Source organism: Megalobrama amblycephala, linkage group LG8 (genome assembly GCF_018812025.1).
Source record: "Megalobrama amblycephala isolate DHTTF-2021 linkage group LG8, ASM1881202v1, whole genome shotgun sequence".
Lineage (NCBI taxonomy): Eukaryota > Metazoa > Chordata > Actinopteri > Cypriniformes > Xenocyprididae > Megalobrama > Megalobrama amblycephala.
This window is the reverse complement of record NC_063051.1, coordinates 2551226-2570000: the sequence shown is the minus strand read 5'-3', so window position 1 is coordinate 2570000 and position 18775 is coordinate 2551226. Positions and strand designations below refer to the sequence as shown.

At 34.4% G+C, this 18775-nt stretch overlaps 2 protein-coding genes across 2 annotated transcripts in view; both read left to right on the top strand.

The window, feature by feature from the left end:
* Positions 1-827, top strand: part of LOC125273385 (neurexophilin-2) — a 68211-nt gene extending 67384 nt beyond the window's left edge. The window contains exon 2 of the mRNA XM_048198665.1: positions 1-827. This exon is cut by the window's left edge and continues 438 nt beyond it. Coding sequence (XP_048054622.1) covers positions 1-354 — 354 coding nt within the window. The 3' untranslated portion in view covers positions 355-827.
* Positions 828-5747: 4920 nt separating this feature from the next.
* shmt2 (serine hydroxymethyltransferase 2 (mitochondrial)) overlaps positions 5748-18775 on the top strand; it is a 28741-nt gene continuing 15713 nt past the window's right edge. The window contains exon 1 of the mRNA XM_048198664.1: positions 5748-5933. Within this exon, the coding sequence (XP_048054621.1) occupies positions 5901-5933 (33 nt within the window). The 5' untranslated portion in view covers positions 5748-5900. The remainder of the gene's footprint in view (positions 5934-18775) is intronic.

Sequence of the window (18775 nt, the reverse complement as noted above, 5' to 3'; positions counted from 1 at the left end):
GTTCCCCCGACCAAGGTGGTGGAGTTCGAGGTTCTCCAGCAGCAGAACCCGCTCCACCCAGAGATCCAGTTCCACCCGCCGCAGCAGTCCACCATCGACCCCAAAGACATCAAAACCTTCAACTGTCGCGTGGAGTACGAGAAGACGGACCGCTCCAAGAAGCCCAAACCCTGCCTGTACGACCCGTCGCAGACCTGCTTCACCGAGAACACCCAGTCGCACTCGTCCTGGCTCTGCGCCAAACCCTTCAAAGTCATCTGCATCTTCATCTCCTTCTTCAGCATCGATTACAAGCTGGTGCAGAAGGTCTGTCCGGACTACAACTTTCAGAGCGAACATCCTTATCTCGGATGAAGCGGATGTGCTGACGTGTTTGTGTTTTCCGGGACTCTGTGTTGATTTTTTTGGATCTAAGTTTTCTTTGTATATAGAACGAACAACCCTAACCCGTTCAGCTCTTGATATTGATTTATTGCTTTCGTCCGTTTCTGTCTGTCGACTGTTAGACCAACAGGGAACGAGTTGTTTTTCTACCGATCCCGCTTATGTATTTCACAAGGAGATTATGGAGAAAAATGATGTTCCTCCTCAGTGTTTCTGTCTTGTTTTCCAGCACAAATATCTATAAATCAAGAAAAGTACAGTATATCAGCCACCATATCGGTATCGGCCGATATATGTTAATTTTTTATTGTTATCGTTATCGGCCAGATAAGAAAATGTAGCCGATATATTAAAGCCGATATATAATGGATTATTTCCTTCAGCTGAGATGCTTCAGATACGCACTGTTCACCATGATGGTTATGAATTGCTTGAAATATGATTGAAATCACTTCAGAAAGGAAAATACAGTCATATAGGATACATTAAATTAAATTAAATTTATTTTGGGACAACTCTTTTAATGGTAAGACTTTTGTTTTTGTAATCAGGCTCTCAAAAATTATATAAAAATTTGGATTTAGCCAAAATGTCGGATATCGGCTTTCAAATGTAACGAATTATCGGTTATCGGTATCGGCCAAAATTCTCATATCTGTAACAATATATCAAAATTTAGCCAGAAGACTCAATTAAGAGGTGAAATCAGGTTGATTAAGCTCTGATAACGCATTCCTGTTGAATTTTGATGTTATATGTAACAAAATATGTTTTTGTGTTCAGGTTTGACTTGCAAAAACTGACACTTCAAATCAACGTTTCAAACAAAAAAGTCTAAACCTTGACAAAAAGTAGTCTTTGAGAATGTCTAAATGTATATCTAAATCCACAACTTAATAAAAATAAGTATTGATGTCTAAAAACAACCAGAGAATTTATAAGTCTTTTTATACAGAGCTATACAGGCATCTAGTGGTTACACTACAGCATTACAGAGGTTTTTCTTTTTTTATTCCCACCAGATGGCACTAATCTGACTTCAAAAATTTAATTTTAAAGGTATTGGGCTCTGTTTTAACAAACTAAGCTCTGAAGCACACGCCACAAGTGCACTTAGGACGTGTCTGAATCCACTTTTGTTAGTTTAATGACTTAAAAATGGTTGTCTCGCTTGGCACATGGTTTAAAAGGGTTGTCCCTAGTCTCTTAATGAGTCATGGGTGTGTTTTGGGCGTAACATGCAATAAACCAATCAGAGTCTCATCTCCCATTCCCTTTAAAAGCCAGTTGCGCTCGCACCATGGCGTAATTTGCAAGCGGGAAAAACGGAACGCTTCTCTAGCGAGGAAACGGATCTGCTCGTGCACGAGGTTAAAGCGCACAAGCAGACCATCTACGGGAAAAGCCAGATTCCACCAAAGCATTTTTATCTTTATGTACACAATAATAATCATTTTACATTGTAATCCTTTTATTTTTAATATTTGGCATGTTTGTGTGCTGCTGCGCACGTTGTGCACCCGCCTATAGATGCATATTACTATAATAACAACAAAATACTGCACCCTTAGAGCAGGTTTTAGTTGGTCAATGCCGCAGACGTTTTCGGTTTATCAAAATAGCAACACGCCAACAATGCACCTGAGCACACCTCGTTTTCAGACCAGCACTAACGCTAAGGCAGATTAGTGCCATCTGGTGGGAATAAAAAAAGAAAAACCTCTGTAATGCTGTAGTGTAACCACTAGATGCCTGTATAGCTCTGTATAAAAAGACTTATAAATTCTCTGGTTGTTTTTTTGACATAAATACTTATTTTTATTAAGTTGTGGATTTAGATACACATTTAGACATTCTCAAAGACTACTTTTTGTCAAGGTTTAGACTTTTTTGTTTGAAATGTTGATTTGAAGTGTCAGTTTTTGCAAGATAGACCTGAATACAAAAAGACATTTTGTTACATATAACATCAAAATTCAACAGGAATGCTTTATCAGAGCTTAATCAACCTGATTTCACCTCTTAATTGAGTCTTTTGGCTCAATTTTGATATATTGTTACAGATATGAGAATTTTAGCCGATACCGATAACCGATATTTTGTTACATTTGAAAGCCGATATTCGATATTTTGGCTAAATCCAAATTTTTATATAGTTTTTGAGAGCCTGATTACAAACACAAAAGTCTCACCATTAAAAGAGTTGTCCCAAAATAAATTTAATTTAATTTTATGTTGCCTATATGACTGCGACTCAAACCTGAACACAAAAACATATTTTGTTACATATAACTTCAAAGTCATGGGTGAACAGATGGGCGCAAATGCATTTGCTATTTAAACAATATGGCGCAGGACATGAAAATGATAACTGCGTCGGGCTGAAACTAGCAAAAAACACTCGTGTCGCGCCTAGCGTCGCATTGCGCTGGGTGTATGATAGTGCCCGTTGTCTCTATTTTAACATGAAATACTGCATTAACTGAAAAATAATTTAAAAAAAATGTTTGTATTATTTTCAATGAGAAAAAATGTATCATAATTGTTGCATAAATATTAATTAGCCATGAAATTATCTCAAAATACAAAAGAAAAAAATATTAATGAACAAAAATATATTACATTGAAATAAAAAAAAGTTACATTTCAGGTGTTTTTTCACTTTTGACTGCGAACAACTTTTTTTTTTCTTTTTTGATATTTGGATACTTGCTTAGATATTTGTCCTGGAAAACAAGAATACTGAGGAAGAACATCATTTTTTTGCAGTGTAGAAGAACATCAGGTGTTTGATGCCAAGACAAAAACCAGCTACTTTTCATCGGTTTCAAATGACAAACCTGTTGCGATCTACAGTCCGGTCAGGGTTTTGACCAACTCAACTGGTTATAAATGAGGCCTGGTAGTTAAAGTCAACAGCCCAGTGGACTTCAGGAGTGTGATTTGAAGAACTGATTGGATGATGATGAAAATATAGAGTCTGGAGAAATATTGATTCCTGATGTCAGTCAAGATGAAGGAAGGTGATGAAAGATCATGAAGACAAACTTTTATTTTCTTTAGAATGATGAATCGTTCACAATAACTGAAGGAATGTGAATTTGTTTCAATCTCATGTCGACTTCAAGAGGCCATCCTGATGTTGTCCAGAAAAGATTTTGAGGTATAAATTACAATATTTTGATGTTAAATGACAGCAAAACCTTTAAGTTTCAGCTTCATGATCAGATCATCAGCAGAAGCTCCAAAGCTTTAACCGGACGAAGAGTTTATGTGTTATTGGTGAAAAACAGGGTTTCAAAACGTTGAGCAACATGTGTTTGCAGGACCGTGAGAAGATGATAAATGAATCCAAATGAATGTATTTAACAGAATGTTATTCACCCCAATATGAATTACCTTTATGTATTATGAAATTAAAGACATAGCATATCTATTTACTCTGAATAAAGCTTGAAGAGACGCAAAGACAAAATGCAAGATGCTGACTCAGATAGAATGACATCTTTTTTATCCCATTTAATTATCCTTTACTTTCCCCATCTTGTTTTTGAAGTACAGCACCAAAAAACTGAGCCGTCGCTCTTTATTTTTGGACCACCGATTAGTCTGTGATCGAGAGGCTGAAGAGGAACTCGAGCTTCTGTGAATAAAGTATTGCTTGATCATGTGTAAAGTATACATGGGGAAAATTGTGTGTAAATAATGTATCACAAATAAATAATGAAATCCAACCTGCCTGACCTGCCGTTATTCACAAACACTGAATGAAATGATTGATATATTCAGTATTCAAGACTGCAAAGATGATGCTCCGTTTGTAAGGTCATTTTACTATGGTAAATTATAGTGCACAGTTTGTTTCTTAGGGTCATCGGGAGACGTGGACACTTGAACTCTGATCACATAGAAACAACAAAAAAATCGCTTTATTATTGCTGACTTCAAGGGTTAGTTCACCCAAAAATGAAAATAATGTCATTAATTCCTCACCCTCATGTCATTCCACACCCGTAAGACCTTCGTTCATCTTCAGAACACAAATTAAGATATTTTTGCTGAAATCCGATGGCTCAGTCCATAACCAGCAATGACATTTCCTCTCTCAAGATCCATTAATGTACTAAAAACATATTTAAATCAGTTCATGTGAGTACAGTGGTTCAATATTAATATTATAAAGCCACGAGAATATTTTTGGTGCACCAAAAAAACAAAATAACGACTTATTTAGTGATGGCCGATTTCAAAACACTGCTTCAGGAAGCTTCGGAGCGTTATGAATCAGTGTGTCGAATCATGATTCGGATCGCGTGTCAAACTGCTGAAATCACGTGACTTTGGCACTCCGAACCGCTGATTCAATACGCTGATTCATAACCCTCCAAAGCTTCCTGAAGCAGTGTTTTGAAATCGGCCATCACTAAATAAGTCGTTATTTTGTTTTTTTGGTGCACCAAAAATATTCTCGTGGCTTTATAATATTAATATTGAACCACTGTACTCACATGAACTGATTTAAATATGTTTTTAGTACATTAATGGATCTTGAGAGAGGAAATGTCATTGCTGGCTATGCAGGCCTCACGGAGCCATCGGATTTCATCAAAAATATCTTAATTTGTGTTCTGAAGATGAACGAAGGTCTTACGGGTATGAAACGGCATGAGCGTGAGTAATTAATGACATTATTTTTAGTTTTGGGTGAACTAACCCTTTAATTATTTGGGAGACGGTAAGTGTATATTATATGTATATACATTATTTATTGCATTATATTCTAATCAATTAATTTATAAATATAAATTGATAATGATATGAAATAGTGTGTCATATTTCATCATTATGATCTCTTCTTTTTTATGTTAAAAGGAGACCTATTATGCTCCTTTCACAAGATGTAATATAAGTCTCTGGTGTCTCCAGAATGCGTTTGTGAAGTTTCAGCTCAAAATCCCCCACAGATAATTTATTATAGCTTGTCAAATTTGCCCCTATTTGGGTGTGAGCAAAAACACGCTGTTTTTGTGTGTGTCCCTTTAAATGCAAATGAGCTGCCCGTTTTCCAGAAGAGGGTGGAGCTTTAACAGCTCAACAACAACAAAGCTGGAGAATCTCACGCAGCCAAAATGACGACGGTATTCAGCCTTACATTGTTCAAATCTTGCCCCCTTTTGACTATAGTAAGGAAAAAATACTATGGTATGGTGAACTATCCCTTTAATTAAGACTAAACTGGGTTTGGTGAAGTAAAATCTTAATGTTGAATAGATGAAATCTGGCCCTGTACTTTAAGTTATAACTGTGCTGAAATCTGAACGTCCTTTAGTCATGACGTCAATTTGTAGGCCAGCACAGCCGACTGCGCAAGCGCGCGGCGCTTCCTTCTATTACAGGACTACATTTCCCATGAGCACTCGCGCGGATCGTCAATAAGCTGCTGTCATTTAGGCGACGGTCGAAAAGCGTGTGGACGCAAAAACCTGCTGGAACTGAAGAAGTTGAGACGCTTTACCATGTTAACGCTGACGTTAAGACAACTAATCAGGGTGAGTTTCGCGCGTTATAGCGCACAATAACGCGAGGAGCTGCTGCTCAGGGCGCGTGATGCCTTCATACAGATCGCTGTTAAAGCTCCTGTTCGCGTCGATATAGCCAGAGATATTAATCAGTATGCATGCATAAGAGAGCATGCATTATAAACGTTATGTCTCGATGCACACCTCTAATGCCGTGTGTTATTGAGTCGCGCGAGCGCGTGTTAGACGTGGCATGATGTCTGGACTGGATTTCACTGCTTGAATTAACTGTTAGTCTCCAGATCATGTTTCTATGATTTAAAATAAGGACTGATGTTTAAAAGTGTCTCTGCAGTTTGTGTGACGTGATTTGATTTTGCAGAAGTTTCACAATATGCAACTTTTTGAGCATCTTTGATATCATTTTGAACAATTGCATTTGTGAACCTTCAGGAAGGTAGACATCAGGTTAAACAGCAGATCTGTGTGAACTAGATGATGCAACCACACATGATGTGTTTCAGCATGATGAGCTCAGTCAGTTCACATGCACTTTAATCTCATATCTAAATGTTTTGAACTGTTGTGTGAAGTTTGTAAAGGTGTGTGTGACAGATCAGATCCGTGTGTTTAACTGAACTCAGATCAGACAATCATGTGGAAGCCCGTTTCTGTAGCATCAGAACAAATCATGCTTTGGAAAATATTAATTATTATGACACATTAAGTCTTTGAGATAAAAAGTCATAATTATGATTTTCTCTATCATTTTTATGTACTTTTTATGTTATAATTGGCTTGTTATTAATTTCAAATAATTTTGACTTTTTGTCAATTTAGACTTTTCATTTCATGACTTAGTTTGTCATAATTTTGACTTTTCTTCTCATCATTATTATAACTTTGTTATAATTTTGGCTTTTTGTCGTTAATTTTGGCTTGTTTTCATAATTACATTTTAGTTTGTCATATAACTTAGTTTGTCGTAATTTTGACTCATAATTTTGACTTTCCTTTTCATAATTATAACTTAGTTTGTCATAATTTTGACTTTTTGTCAATTTTGACTTTTCTTCTCATAATTATAACTTAGTTTGCCATTATTTTGACTTTTCTTCTCATAATCATAACTTAGTTTGTCATTATTTTGACTTTCCTTTTCATAATTATAACTTAGTTTGTCATAATTTTGACTTTTTGTCAATTTTGACTTTTCTTCTCATAATTATAACTTAGTTTGTCATTATTTTGACTTTTCTTCTCATAATCATAACTTAGTTTGTCATTATTTTGACTTTTCTTCTCATAATTATAACTTAGTTTGTCATTATTTTGACTTTTTGTCAATTTTGACTTTTCTTCTAATAATTATAACTTAGTTTGTCATTATTTTGACTTTTTGTCAATTTTGACTTTTCTTCTCATAATTATAACTTAGTTTGTCATAATTTTGACTTTTCTTCTCATAATTATAACTTAGTTTGTCATAATTTTGACTTTTCTTCTCATAATTATAACTTAGTTTGTCATAATTTTGACTTTTCTTCTCATAATTATAACTTAGTTTGTCATAATTTTGACTTTTCTTCTCATAATTATAACTTAGTTTGTCATAATTTTGACTTTTCTTCTCATAATTATAACTTAGTTTGCCATAATTTTGACTTTCCTTTTCATAATTATAACTTAGTTTGTCATTATTTTGACTTTTTGTCAATTTTGACTTTTCATTTCATGACTTAGTTTGTCATAATTTTGACTTTTCTTCTCATCATTATTATAACTTTGTTATAATTTTGGCTTTTTGTCGTTAATTTTGACTTGTTTTCATAATTACATTTTAGTTTGTCATATAACTTAGTTTGTCGTAATTTTGACTCATAATTTTGACTTTTCTTCTCATAATTATAACTTAGTTTGTCATAATTTTGACTTTTTGTCAATTTTGACTTTTCTTCTCATAATTATAACTTAGTTTGCCATAATTTTGACTTTCCTTTTCATAATTATAACTTAGTTTGTCATAATTTTGACTTTTCTTCTAATAATTATAACTTAGTTTGTCATTATTTTGACTTTTTGTCAATTTTGACTTTTCTTCTCATAATTATAACTTAGTTTGTCATAATTTTGACTTTTCTTCTCATAATTATAACTTAGTTTGTCATAATTTTGACTTTTCTTCTCATAATTATAACTTAGTTTGTCATAATTTTGACTTTTCTTCTCATAATTATAACTTAGTTTGCCATAATTTTGACTTTCCTTTTCATAATTATAACTTAGTTTGTCATTATTTTGACTTTTTGTCAATTTTGACTTTTCTTCTCATAATTATAACTTAGTTTGTCATAATTTTGACTTTTCTTCTCATAATTATAACTTAGTTTGTCATAATTTTGACTTTCCTTTTCATAATTATAACTTAGTTTGTCATAATTTTGACTTTTTGTCAATTTTGACTTTTCTTCTCATAATTATAACTTAGTTTGTCATAATTTTGACTTTCCTTTTCATAATTATAACTTAGTTTGTCATTATTTTGACTTTTTGTCAATTTTGACTTTTCCTCTCATAATTATAACTTAGTTTGTCATAATTTTGACTTTTCTTCTCATAATTATAACTTAGTTTGTCATAATTTTGGCTTATTTCATCTTTTTATCTCACAAATGACTTAGTATGTCATAATTTAAACTCATAATTTTGACTTTTCTTCTCATAAATATGATTTATTTGTCATAATTTTGACTTTTCATCTCATCATTGACTTGTCATAATTTTGATTTTTGTCATAATCTCATGTTTTGATCTCAAAATTATGACTTCTTAGTATTTGATCATTTTGACTGCTTATGTCATAATTTCAACTTTTCATCTCAGAAGTGATTTAGTATATCATAATTTCAACTTCTTGGCATAAATTTGACTTTTCATCTCATAATTATGAGTTAGTATGTCATAATTATTTGCAGAATCATGATTTCTGTGGCAGAAATGGGCTTTCATTCATTTCTAACCCAAGAACATTGACTTACACTGAACTGATAAACTGAGTGAGTTGATGAAAAGATGAAAACTGCTCTTTTTTATTCTTCAAAGTTTAATCAGTTAAAATGGCTTTTTCCAGCTAATAAGCAGATCCTTGTTCTTTGACACTGATGGCATGTTTTATTACACAGTAATTAATGTCTCGTGATGATCAGTGTTCGTCAGTCCCGTGTCTCTCATTATGTCCGTCCTTCACATGCTTTCATGCTTTTCTTGTTGTGGGAATGAGTTGAACGTGCTTCTGACCGTGAAAACAAATGCATCGTTGTGTTTTCAGTGATCTGATCAAACTCTCTTTATTAACCTGATGGATTAGTGAAGCACGAGGGCTTGAATTATGAGGAAACTGCTGAATTTGTGTCTGCCATCGAAATCTGAGGAGTTTTACATTGATTGTTCACGTTTGTGCTGCAGAAGTCATTTTCTTTGTCTAACAAAAGATCTTGAGGTTTATGCTTAAAAAAGGACAAAAACTTTTATTTTTTAAAACCACATTTACAGTTTTTCATGTTACTGGACAGCTGACACGAATCTTTGTCCGTCTCAAAGGGTGTGTAATGTGTGACGGGTCACACAGGGTGAACTTTCGTTTAGTCCGGTTTGACCGTCCACTGACCAGCCGTCATCTTATCAGTCATCTTGTGTAAGCAGCTGTAACCGAACGATTCAATAATTAACCAGTTGTTGTTTTGAATAATATGCCAAAGCTCATGTTCTGAACAGCCAATCAGACGGGAGGCTTGTGTCCACACCTCTCAAAGTCACGGTGAACAGTTACATCCAGACAGTTATTTAATAATACCTGCGTGACGAGTTTAAATCAGCAGAATTCAGCAGACGACAGTCAGATGTGTGGTTCGGGAAGGCGTGATCTCCGTCATCAGAACCGCTTCAGTATGGCTGAAACTCTCATTGTGTGGCGCTGCGGTTCTTCACGTGTGTTTCTGAGTTACCGTGGTGACCGACCTCTGAACTGCAGGGGTTTCATTCAGACGTCTGTGATGTTAGTTAAGCAGTCATCTGATGCTGTGGGTTCAGGTTTGACTTCTGTGTTTAGATGTGTTTGTACTGAAAGTACTGTGGTACTTTCATGTGGTAATGATTTATTGTCATATTTGTGTAATATGAAACCAAAAACCATCATAGTATGATGGGTTAAAATCATAACTTATTTAACTCTTTTTCCACATGCAATTCACATGATTCCCAGTGAATGCATGAATTGATAAAAATGAAGACTTGATAAAACATTAAAATGTAATCCTGAATTTATTGTTGTATTACTTTTTTCCTTTTTTTTTTTCTGTATTTTTATTCTTTTTAACTTTTATTTATTTATTCCCACATGTATTTATTTCATTTATTTGTTTATTTTCCTATAATTACATTTTATTTATTTATCTATCTATTATCTTTTTTAATTTCTGCAGTTTTGGTCCTCCATATGCATCTGCCAAATGCATAAATGTAAAAAATCATTTATTTATTTATTTGACATTTATTACAACAAAATGTGACACCGTTATTTTTGCATAATTGAGATACTATTATTGTTTATATTATGTGATAATTTTTACTTTTTAAGTCGTAATTTTGACATTTAATCTCATTATTGACTTATTGTCTTAATTTTGACTTTTTGTCATAATCTCATTTTTTCATCTCATAATTATGACTTCTTAGTATGTGATAATTTTGACCTTTTTATGTCATAAATTTGACTTTTCAGCTCATAATTATGAGTTAGTATGTCATAATTATTCACATTATTATTACTGTTATTGTTTATATTAATATTTTGAATTATTTTTCATGTTATATTTTCCTTCATTTTTTTAATATTAATAATTTTTATTGTAGGTTTTGTAATGTGGGTTTTTTTTTAATGTAGTTTTTATTAATTTTATATTTCAGTTTAGTTTTTTGTCATTTAATATGTTAAGTTTAACTAAATTAAAATGGGAAATGTTGCCTTGGCTTAAATAAATCTTAAGTTATTTAAAAGAAAAAGGTTTCATTATTTTATTTCAAGAAATGAAAATATTTTTTTATGGTTTTCTAACCCTAATCTGGAGATGGACGTGAAAACGATGCGATTCAGTGAGTCAAGAACCTCTCTGAACGAATCACTGAGCTATTAGTCTGATTCAGAGAGATTCATTTTGAAGAGTCGTTTGTTTGTGAATCGGATTGCACTGATGTTGTGGTTTTTTTTTTTTTTAGTTCACACTGAAAACTCACTGAAACATTATTTTACGATGCTGTGGATTCGGCAAACACTGTCACAGTATTTCAGAGCCGTAAGAATCATTCAGTTCCAGCATGTTCCAACAAATGGAAAACAAACCACTTCTTGATTCCCAGTCTGTCGTTACGTCACAGTGCGATAAAAGACGGATGATTGAGTGATCAGCTCTGATGTCTGAATCAATGAAAGCTCATCTTCATATTCAGATTGTCGCCTATATTCAGGCATGTTTAATAATTGATTAGGATATATTTTTAATGCTTTTTCATCTCTATTTTTAGCCACTAGAGTCCCGGTTTTAACTTTTCGTGGGTTTACTGGCAGATCTCATCGCGGCCGAATCCAGTGACGGGCTTCAGTTCGTTAATCTAGATACATATTAATTTGCTTTCTCATACACTGTCAGTCAAAAGAGTGGAATAATTAAGAATTTTGTAATGTTTTTAAAACTTCTGCTCACCAAAGCTGCATTTATTTGATCAAAAATACAGTAAAAATTATGAAATATTATTCCAATGTAAAATAACTGTTTTCTATGTGAATATATAGTAAAGTGTAATTTATTCCTGTGATCAAAGCTGAATTTTCAGCATCATTACTCCAGTCTTCAGTGTCACATGATCCTTTTTTTACTGTCACTTTTGATCAATTGAATGCATTCTTGATGAATAAAAGTATTAACTTTTAAATGTTGATGTATGACAGTTTCCACAAAAATATGAACTGTTTTCAACATTGATAATAATCATAAATGTTTCTTGAGCATCAAATCATCATATCAAAATGATTTGTGAAGGATCATGTGACACTGAAGACTGGAGTAATGATGCTGAAAATTCAGCTTTGATCACAGGAATAAATTACACTTTAATATATATTCACATAGAAAACAGTTATTTAAACTGTAAAAACATTTCATAATTTTTACTGTATTTTTGATCAAATAAATGCAACTTTGGTGAACAAAACTTTCAAAAACATTAAAAAATCATAATCATTCCAATCTAGTAAAATATTCTCGCTCTTTCACCTTCACGAGCACAGATGTGTCCCATCATGCACTGCTGAACTCTGAGACGTGTTCCCGCGGCCGGCTCCATCTCCCTGGATTAGTGCGATAATGTCGCAGGCCTCTGTGGGAAATTGGCTTTCCACACTCCTGATTGTTCGGTGTCAGTCCCTTTGGCCCGGCGGTGAGAGGAAGCAGACCTGTGTCCGGCTCTCGCTCACACTCGCTCTCCTCTCCGCGGCCGTGTCATTCTCCGCACCAATTTGTAACGGCCGCTCGGCCATTAGTCGCTGCCAGTCGGTGTCATCCTGAGCGATATTCCTGACACCTCCGAACTCAAAGCCTCCGTCACCGCGTCACGCCGCTGATTGTTGTCTGGCGCCGTGTGATGGACAGCAGTCATCTGTAAAATTGACTCTTTGCTCAGAAGAGAACAGAAATAACAAAAATAATAAGCAAAATGAAATGTTTTTCTGTCTTTTTCCCCCTGAACTGCAAAAAATGACAAAACAATCTGTCTATCAAAGTTAGTTCAGGAGAGAGTGAGAGAGTGAGAGAGAGAGAGAGAGAGAGAGAGAGAGAGAGAGAGAGAGAGAGAGAGAGAGAGAGTGTGTGTGTGTTTGAGTGTGAGTGAGAGAGAGAGTGTGTAGGTGTGTGTGTGAGCGTGTGTGTGTGTGCAAGTGTGTGAATGTGAGTGTACAAGTGTGTGTGTGTGCAAGTGTACGTACGAATGTGTGCATGTGAGTGTGTGCATGAGCAACTATGCGTGTGTGCACTAGTGTACAAGTGCGTGTACGAGTGTGTGTGTGTGTGTGCAAGTGTGCTCGAGTGTGTGTATGCAACTGTGCGTGTGCGCATACGAGTGTGTGTGTGTGTGTGTGTGTGTGTGTGTGCAAGTGTGCTCGAGTGTGCATGTGAGTGTGTACGAGTGTGTGCGTATGAGTGTGTGTGTGCGTGTGTGCAAGTGTGCGTACGAATGTGTGCATGTGAGTGTGTGCACGAGCGACTGCTTGTGTGCAAGTGTGTGTACGAGTGTGTGCTCGAGTGTGCATGTGAGTGTGCACGAGCAACTGCGTGTGTGTACGAGTGTGTGCGTGTCTGTGTGTGCGTGTGTGCATACGAATGTGTGCATGTGAGTGTGCACGAGTGTGCGACTATGCGTGTGTGTACGAGTGTGTGTGTGCGTGTGTGTGCACGAGTGTGTGTGCGTGTCTGTGTGTGTGTACGAGTGTGTGTATGCAAGAGTGTATGTTTGTGTGTGCACGAGTGTGTGGGTGTGTGCGAGTGTACGTGTGCGAGTGTACGTGTGCGAGTGTACGTGTGTGTGCGTGTGTGTGCACAAGTGTCCGAATGTGTGTCCGAGTGTGCATTTGATTGTGTGTGTGTGTGTGCACAAGTGTACGTGTGTGTGTGCGTGTGTGTGCACAAGTGTACGAGTGTGTGTGCGAATGTGTACATGAGTGTACGAGTGTGTGTGCACAAGTGTACGAGTGTGTGTGCGAGTGTGCATTTGAGTGTGTGTGTGTGTGTGCGAATGTGTACATGAGTGTACGAGTGTGTGTGTGTGCACAAGTGTACGAGTGTGTGTGCGAGTGTACGAGTGTGTGTGCGAGTGTACGAGTGTGTGTGTGTGCACAAGTGTACGAGTGTGTGTGCGAGTGTACGAGTGTGTGTGTGTGCACAAGTGTACGAGTGTGTGTGCGAGTGTGCATTTGAGTGTGTATGCGAGTGTACGAGTGTGTGTGTGTGTGCACAAGTGTACGAGTGTGTGTGCGAGTGTGCATTTGAGTGTGTGTGTGTGCACAAGTGTGCGAGTGTGTGTGCGAGTGTGCATTTGAGTGTGTATGCGAGTGTACGAGTGTGTGTGTGTGTGTGTGTGTGCACAAGTGTACGAGTGTGTGTGCGAGTGTGCATTTGAGTGTGTGTGAGTGTGTGTGTGTGCACAAGTGTACGAGTGTGTGTGCGAGTGTGCATTTGAGTGTGTGTGACTGTGTGTGTGTGCACAAGTGTACGAGTGTGTGTGCGAGTGTACGAGTGTGTGTGCGAGTGTACGAGTGTGTGTGCGAGTGTACGAGTGTGTGTGCGAGTGTACGAGTGTGTGTGTGTGCACAAGTGTACGAGTGTGTGTGCGAGTGTGCATTTGAGTGTGTATGCGAGTGTACGAGTGTGTGTGTGTGCACAAGTGTACGAGTGTGTGTGCGAGTGTGCATTTGAGTGTGTGTGTGTGCACAAGTGTGCGAGTGTGTGTGCGAGTGTGCATTTGAGTGTGTATGCGAGTGTACGAGTGTGTGTGTGTGTGTGTGCACAAGTGTACGAGTGTGTGTGCGAGTGTGCATTTGAGTGTGTGTGAGTGTGTGTGTGTGCACAAGTGTACGAGTGTGTGTGCGAGTGTGCATTTGAGTGTGTGTGACTGTGTGTGTGTGCACAAGTGTACGAGTGTGTGTGCGAGTGTGCATTTGAGTGTGTGTGACTGTGTGTGTGTGCACAAGTGTACGAGTGTGTGTGCGAGTGTGCATTTGAGTGTGTACGCGAGTGTACGAGTGTGTGTGTGTGTGTGTGTGTGTGTGTGTGTGTGCACAAGTGTGCGAGTGTGCATTTGAGTGTGTGAGCAAGTGTATGTGTGTGTGTGTGTGTGTGTGTGTGTGAGTGAGTGTTTTTTTTTCTTCTGTAGCTCCCAAAATAGTTCAGTTCTGGCTCTTGTTTCTGTTATCTCTCGTTTCATCCTCTTTCTATCTCAGTTTCAAAGCTGAATTTTCAGTTAGAGTTTCACTTTTATTATTATTTTTCTATTATGACTGTTTTCCATGTTTGTCGAAACTCTTGACTGCTTCAGTGTCTTGATGATGATGACGATGATGATGATGATGATGATCAGTGGTTCGTCAGTCACATGGGCTCTTCTTGTCTAAGTGGGCGATTCTTGGTCATCTGTGAGTCTGCAGAGACTCGAGGGACACGTACAGTCTCTCTACACACACACGCACACACACACACACACACGTCTCTGTGTCCCTGCAGCAGCGACAGCGAAGGACGCGGCCCATCAGTGTGTAGTGACCTGTGTGTGTGTGTGTGTGTGTGTGTGTGTGTGTGTGTGTGTGTGGCCCCAGAGAGATGAGCTCGAGGTGATTGCGCTGACAGAAGTCGTGTCACTCCTCTGTCTGTCACATTTAAACATTTACATTTATTCATTTAGCAGAAGCTGTTATTCAGAGTGACGTACACTTAAGTTGAACATGTGATCAGTTCATACATTCACAGGGAATTCATGCCATCAGACACACACTCTGAGGGAAAAGTGTGTGTTGGTGTTCTGCATTTTTGCAATGAGACATTCAGTACATATTTCAGAACTGCATGTTAAATATGTATGTTTAATCAGTTTAACTGTTTAATGATGTTCTTATTTGTTTATGGATTTATTAATTACTAATTTATTCACATAATTGCTTATTTTTTATATTTACTTATTTATTTAATTGTTTAATTATCTACTTATCTGCTTATTTAATTATTTTCTTAGTTATTTACAGATTTTTTAAAAATTATTTACTTATTTAATCAATCATTTTCATATTATTACTTACTAAATTGTTTTTTTAATTATGTACTTATTAGTTATTTTCTTAATTATTTATACATTCACTCAATTACTTATATATTTTCTTTATTTACATATTTACTTAACTAAATTGTTTAATTATTTAATTATTTTATTTATATATTTACTCATTTATTTATTTATTTATTTACTTAAATACATAATTTAAAAACAATTTAGTAAACGATTGAGTAAACATATAAATAAGTATTTGAGTGAATGCATAAATAAGTAAATAACTAATAAATATGTACATAATTAAATAAACAATTTAGTATGTAAATAAATATAAACATGATTAATTAAATAAGTAAAAAATTAAACAAATACATAATTTAAAAACATTTATTTATGATTTACTCATAACACTACATGCATTCATGTTTATAAGCTATATTAAATAAGTAAATAATAAATAAACTAAATTAAATAAGCAAATAAACTAAATTAAGTGAGTTAATAAATATTTAAATAATAACTAAGGTCACAATCCTTGTAACTTTGAATGAAAAAAAAAAATATTCATTTAAATGAGTAAATATGAAAGCAGGTGAATGAACTGAAGCATCATGTGTGTGTTTGTGTTCAGAGGAAATCGAGTCTGAAATTCAACAGCATGTAGTTCTGCATGTTTGCAATAACAAGACATTCGTTACATATTTCAATTATAATCTGTATGTTCAGTCAGAGGGGCTGATGGGAAACACTCAAACATCAGCTTCATTGTGAATGCAGTCAGTGTTCGGGACGCGGCGGGTGTCGTCTCGAGTCCGTCTTTCAAACGAATGCTCTGCCGTCGTGAGATAATTGTTTTTTAATAACAGTTTTTAAGTGCAGCGATTCATCAGATCCTGCTGCGTCGAGGCCTTTATTAGCTTTATTAGTGTTAATTATGAAGCTTTCGGTTCACGAGTGCTACTTCAGCAGTTTCTTTGGGAAAATAGAGTTCGTTAAATAAAGGGCTGAGTTAATCAGAGGTGAAAGAGGGAGGAGCTACGCAGAGAAGGAATGGAAACGAGCCAATAGCGTAAAGTCCAGTAATGCATTACAACTAAACATTTATTTAATCAAGCTCCAAAAACGGCTTGTTTTGATATTGAAAAACACTCGTGCAACAGCAATTGGGCGTTGATACTGTTTTCTGTGCAGTGACGCTAGCCAATCAGAACACTGGGTGTTTACTGACACGGATCATTTCAGACAGAGGCTCAGAGGGAAGGTTGAGAATAATATAAATGATCATTTTTCCAGCTGCTGACCTCTTCCAGACATTTACGTAGTATTCCCATGTACTTAAAAGAATACTATGGTACTAACATGGTGTATTTACAAAAACATGGTACTCTTTGTTTTGGTCTTGAATGCAGAGATGGAGGATCTGTGAGTTCAGAGAGTAAGAATGGTTGAAATTTGTCAAGAAAAAAAGCAACACCCAGAAACTCTTAATCTGCTGTGGAGCTTTGAGTTCAGTGTGTGTGTGTGTGTGTGTGTGTGTGTGTGTGTGTGTGTGTGTGTGTGTGTGTGTGTGTGTGTGTGAGATTAGATAAGCAGTTATGCTGAATTTTCACTTGGCTGTAAAGTTTCTGTTGAGAGTTGCTGATTGGAGCAGAATTAAAGCGTCATGCTGATTATTGTATCTCACTAACGACTCCTCAAACACACACACACACACACACACACACACACACACACACACACACACACACACACACTAGAACTGTAGAATTCATTTAATTCAGCACTGATTCCGCCTGTATCCTGTATCCCAGTCTTCATATTTTGAGTTTTTGTTGGTCATGATTCTTCATCTTAAAAAAACTCAAGTTTCATAATCAAGATCATATTTACATTCCTTCAGGCATCAGTTCTGTGGTTTATAAATATATATTTATATTGTGGTTATTATTGCTCCTTCATGGATCCATGTGAATCATACTGACATTATGTAATATCATATTAATCCATAGACCTATGATATTTAATATTATTGAAAAATTTGCTTCTTTATTTGATATATATATATATATATATATATATATATATATATATATATATATATATATATATATATATATATATATATATATATATATATATATATATGTATATATATATATATATATATATGAATATATATATTATGAATAATTAATAAATATTATAAATTATTAAAAATATTATGCACATCTAAAGAAAGCAATAAAGATAACAATAATTGCTAATTTATCATATATATATATATATATATATATATATTAAATGTTTATATAAAATGTTATAAATTATGAAAAACATGATTTTATTAAATTATATATATTTATAATTATAAAATAAATTAAATATAAATTATATAAAAATATTAAATTATGAAGAACAAATTATAAAAATATAAATATATTATTACTTATAATATGATGCACATTTAAATAAATATTGTTAAATATTGTTATTTGTTATATAAAAATATTATAATATATTTATTACAATATAAAATATGTACATTTAAATAAAGCAATAAATAAAACAATAGTTACTAATTCATTATATATATATATATATATATATATATATATATATATATATATATATATATATATATATATATATATATATATATATAATAAATTAAATGTATAATTTATATAAAATATTTATATTAAATGTTGTAAATTATGAAAAACATAAATTCATTTATTAAATTATATATTTATAATTATAATGTAAATTAAATATAAATTATATACAAATATTAAAAGATATAAAAAAACAAATCAAAAATATAAATATATTATTTGTAATTATTTATAGATCATTATATAAATTATGATGCACATTTAAATAAAGAAATATAGAAAACAATAATTATTAATTTATGATATTAAAATTGAAATATATAATTTATATGATACATATATTATAAACAAATGCTAAAAATACACATATATGTGTTATTTCTTTATTTA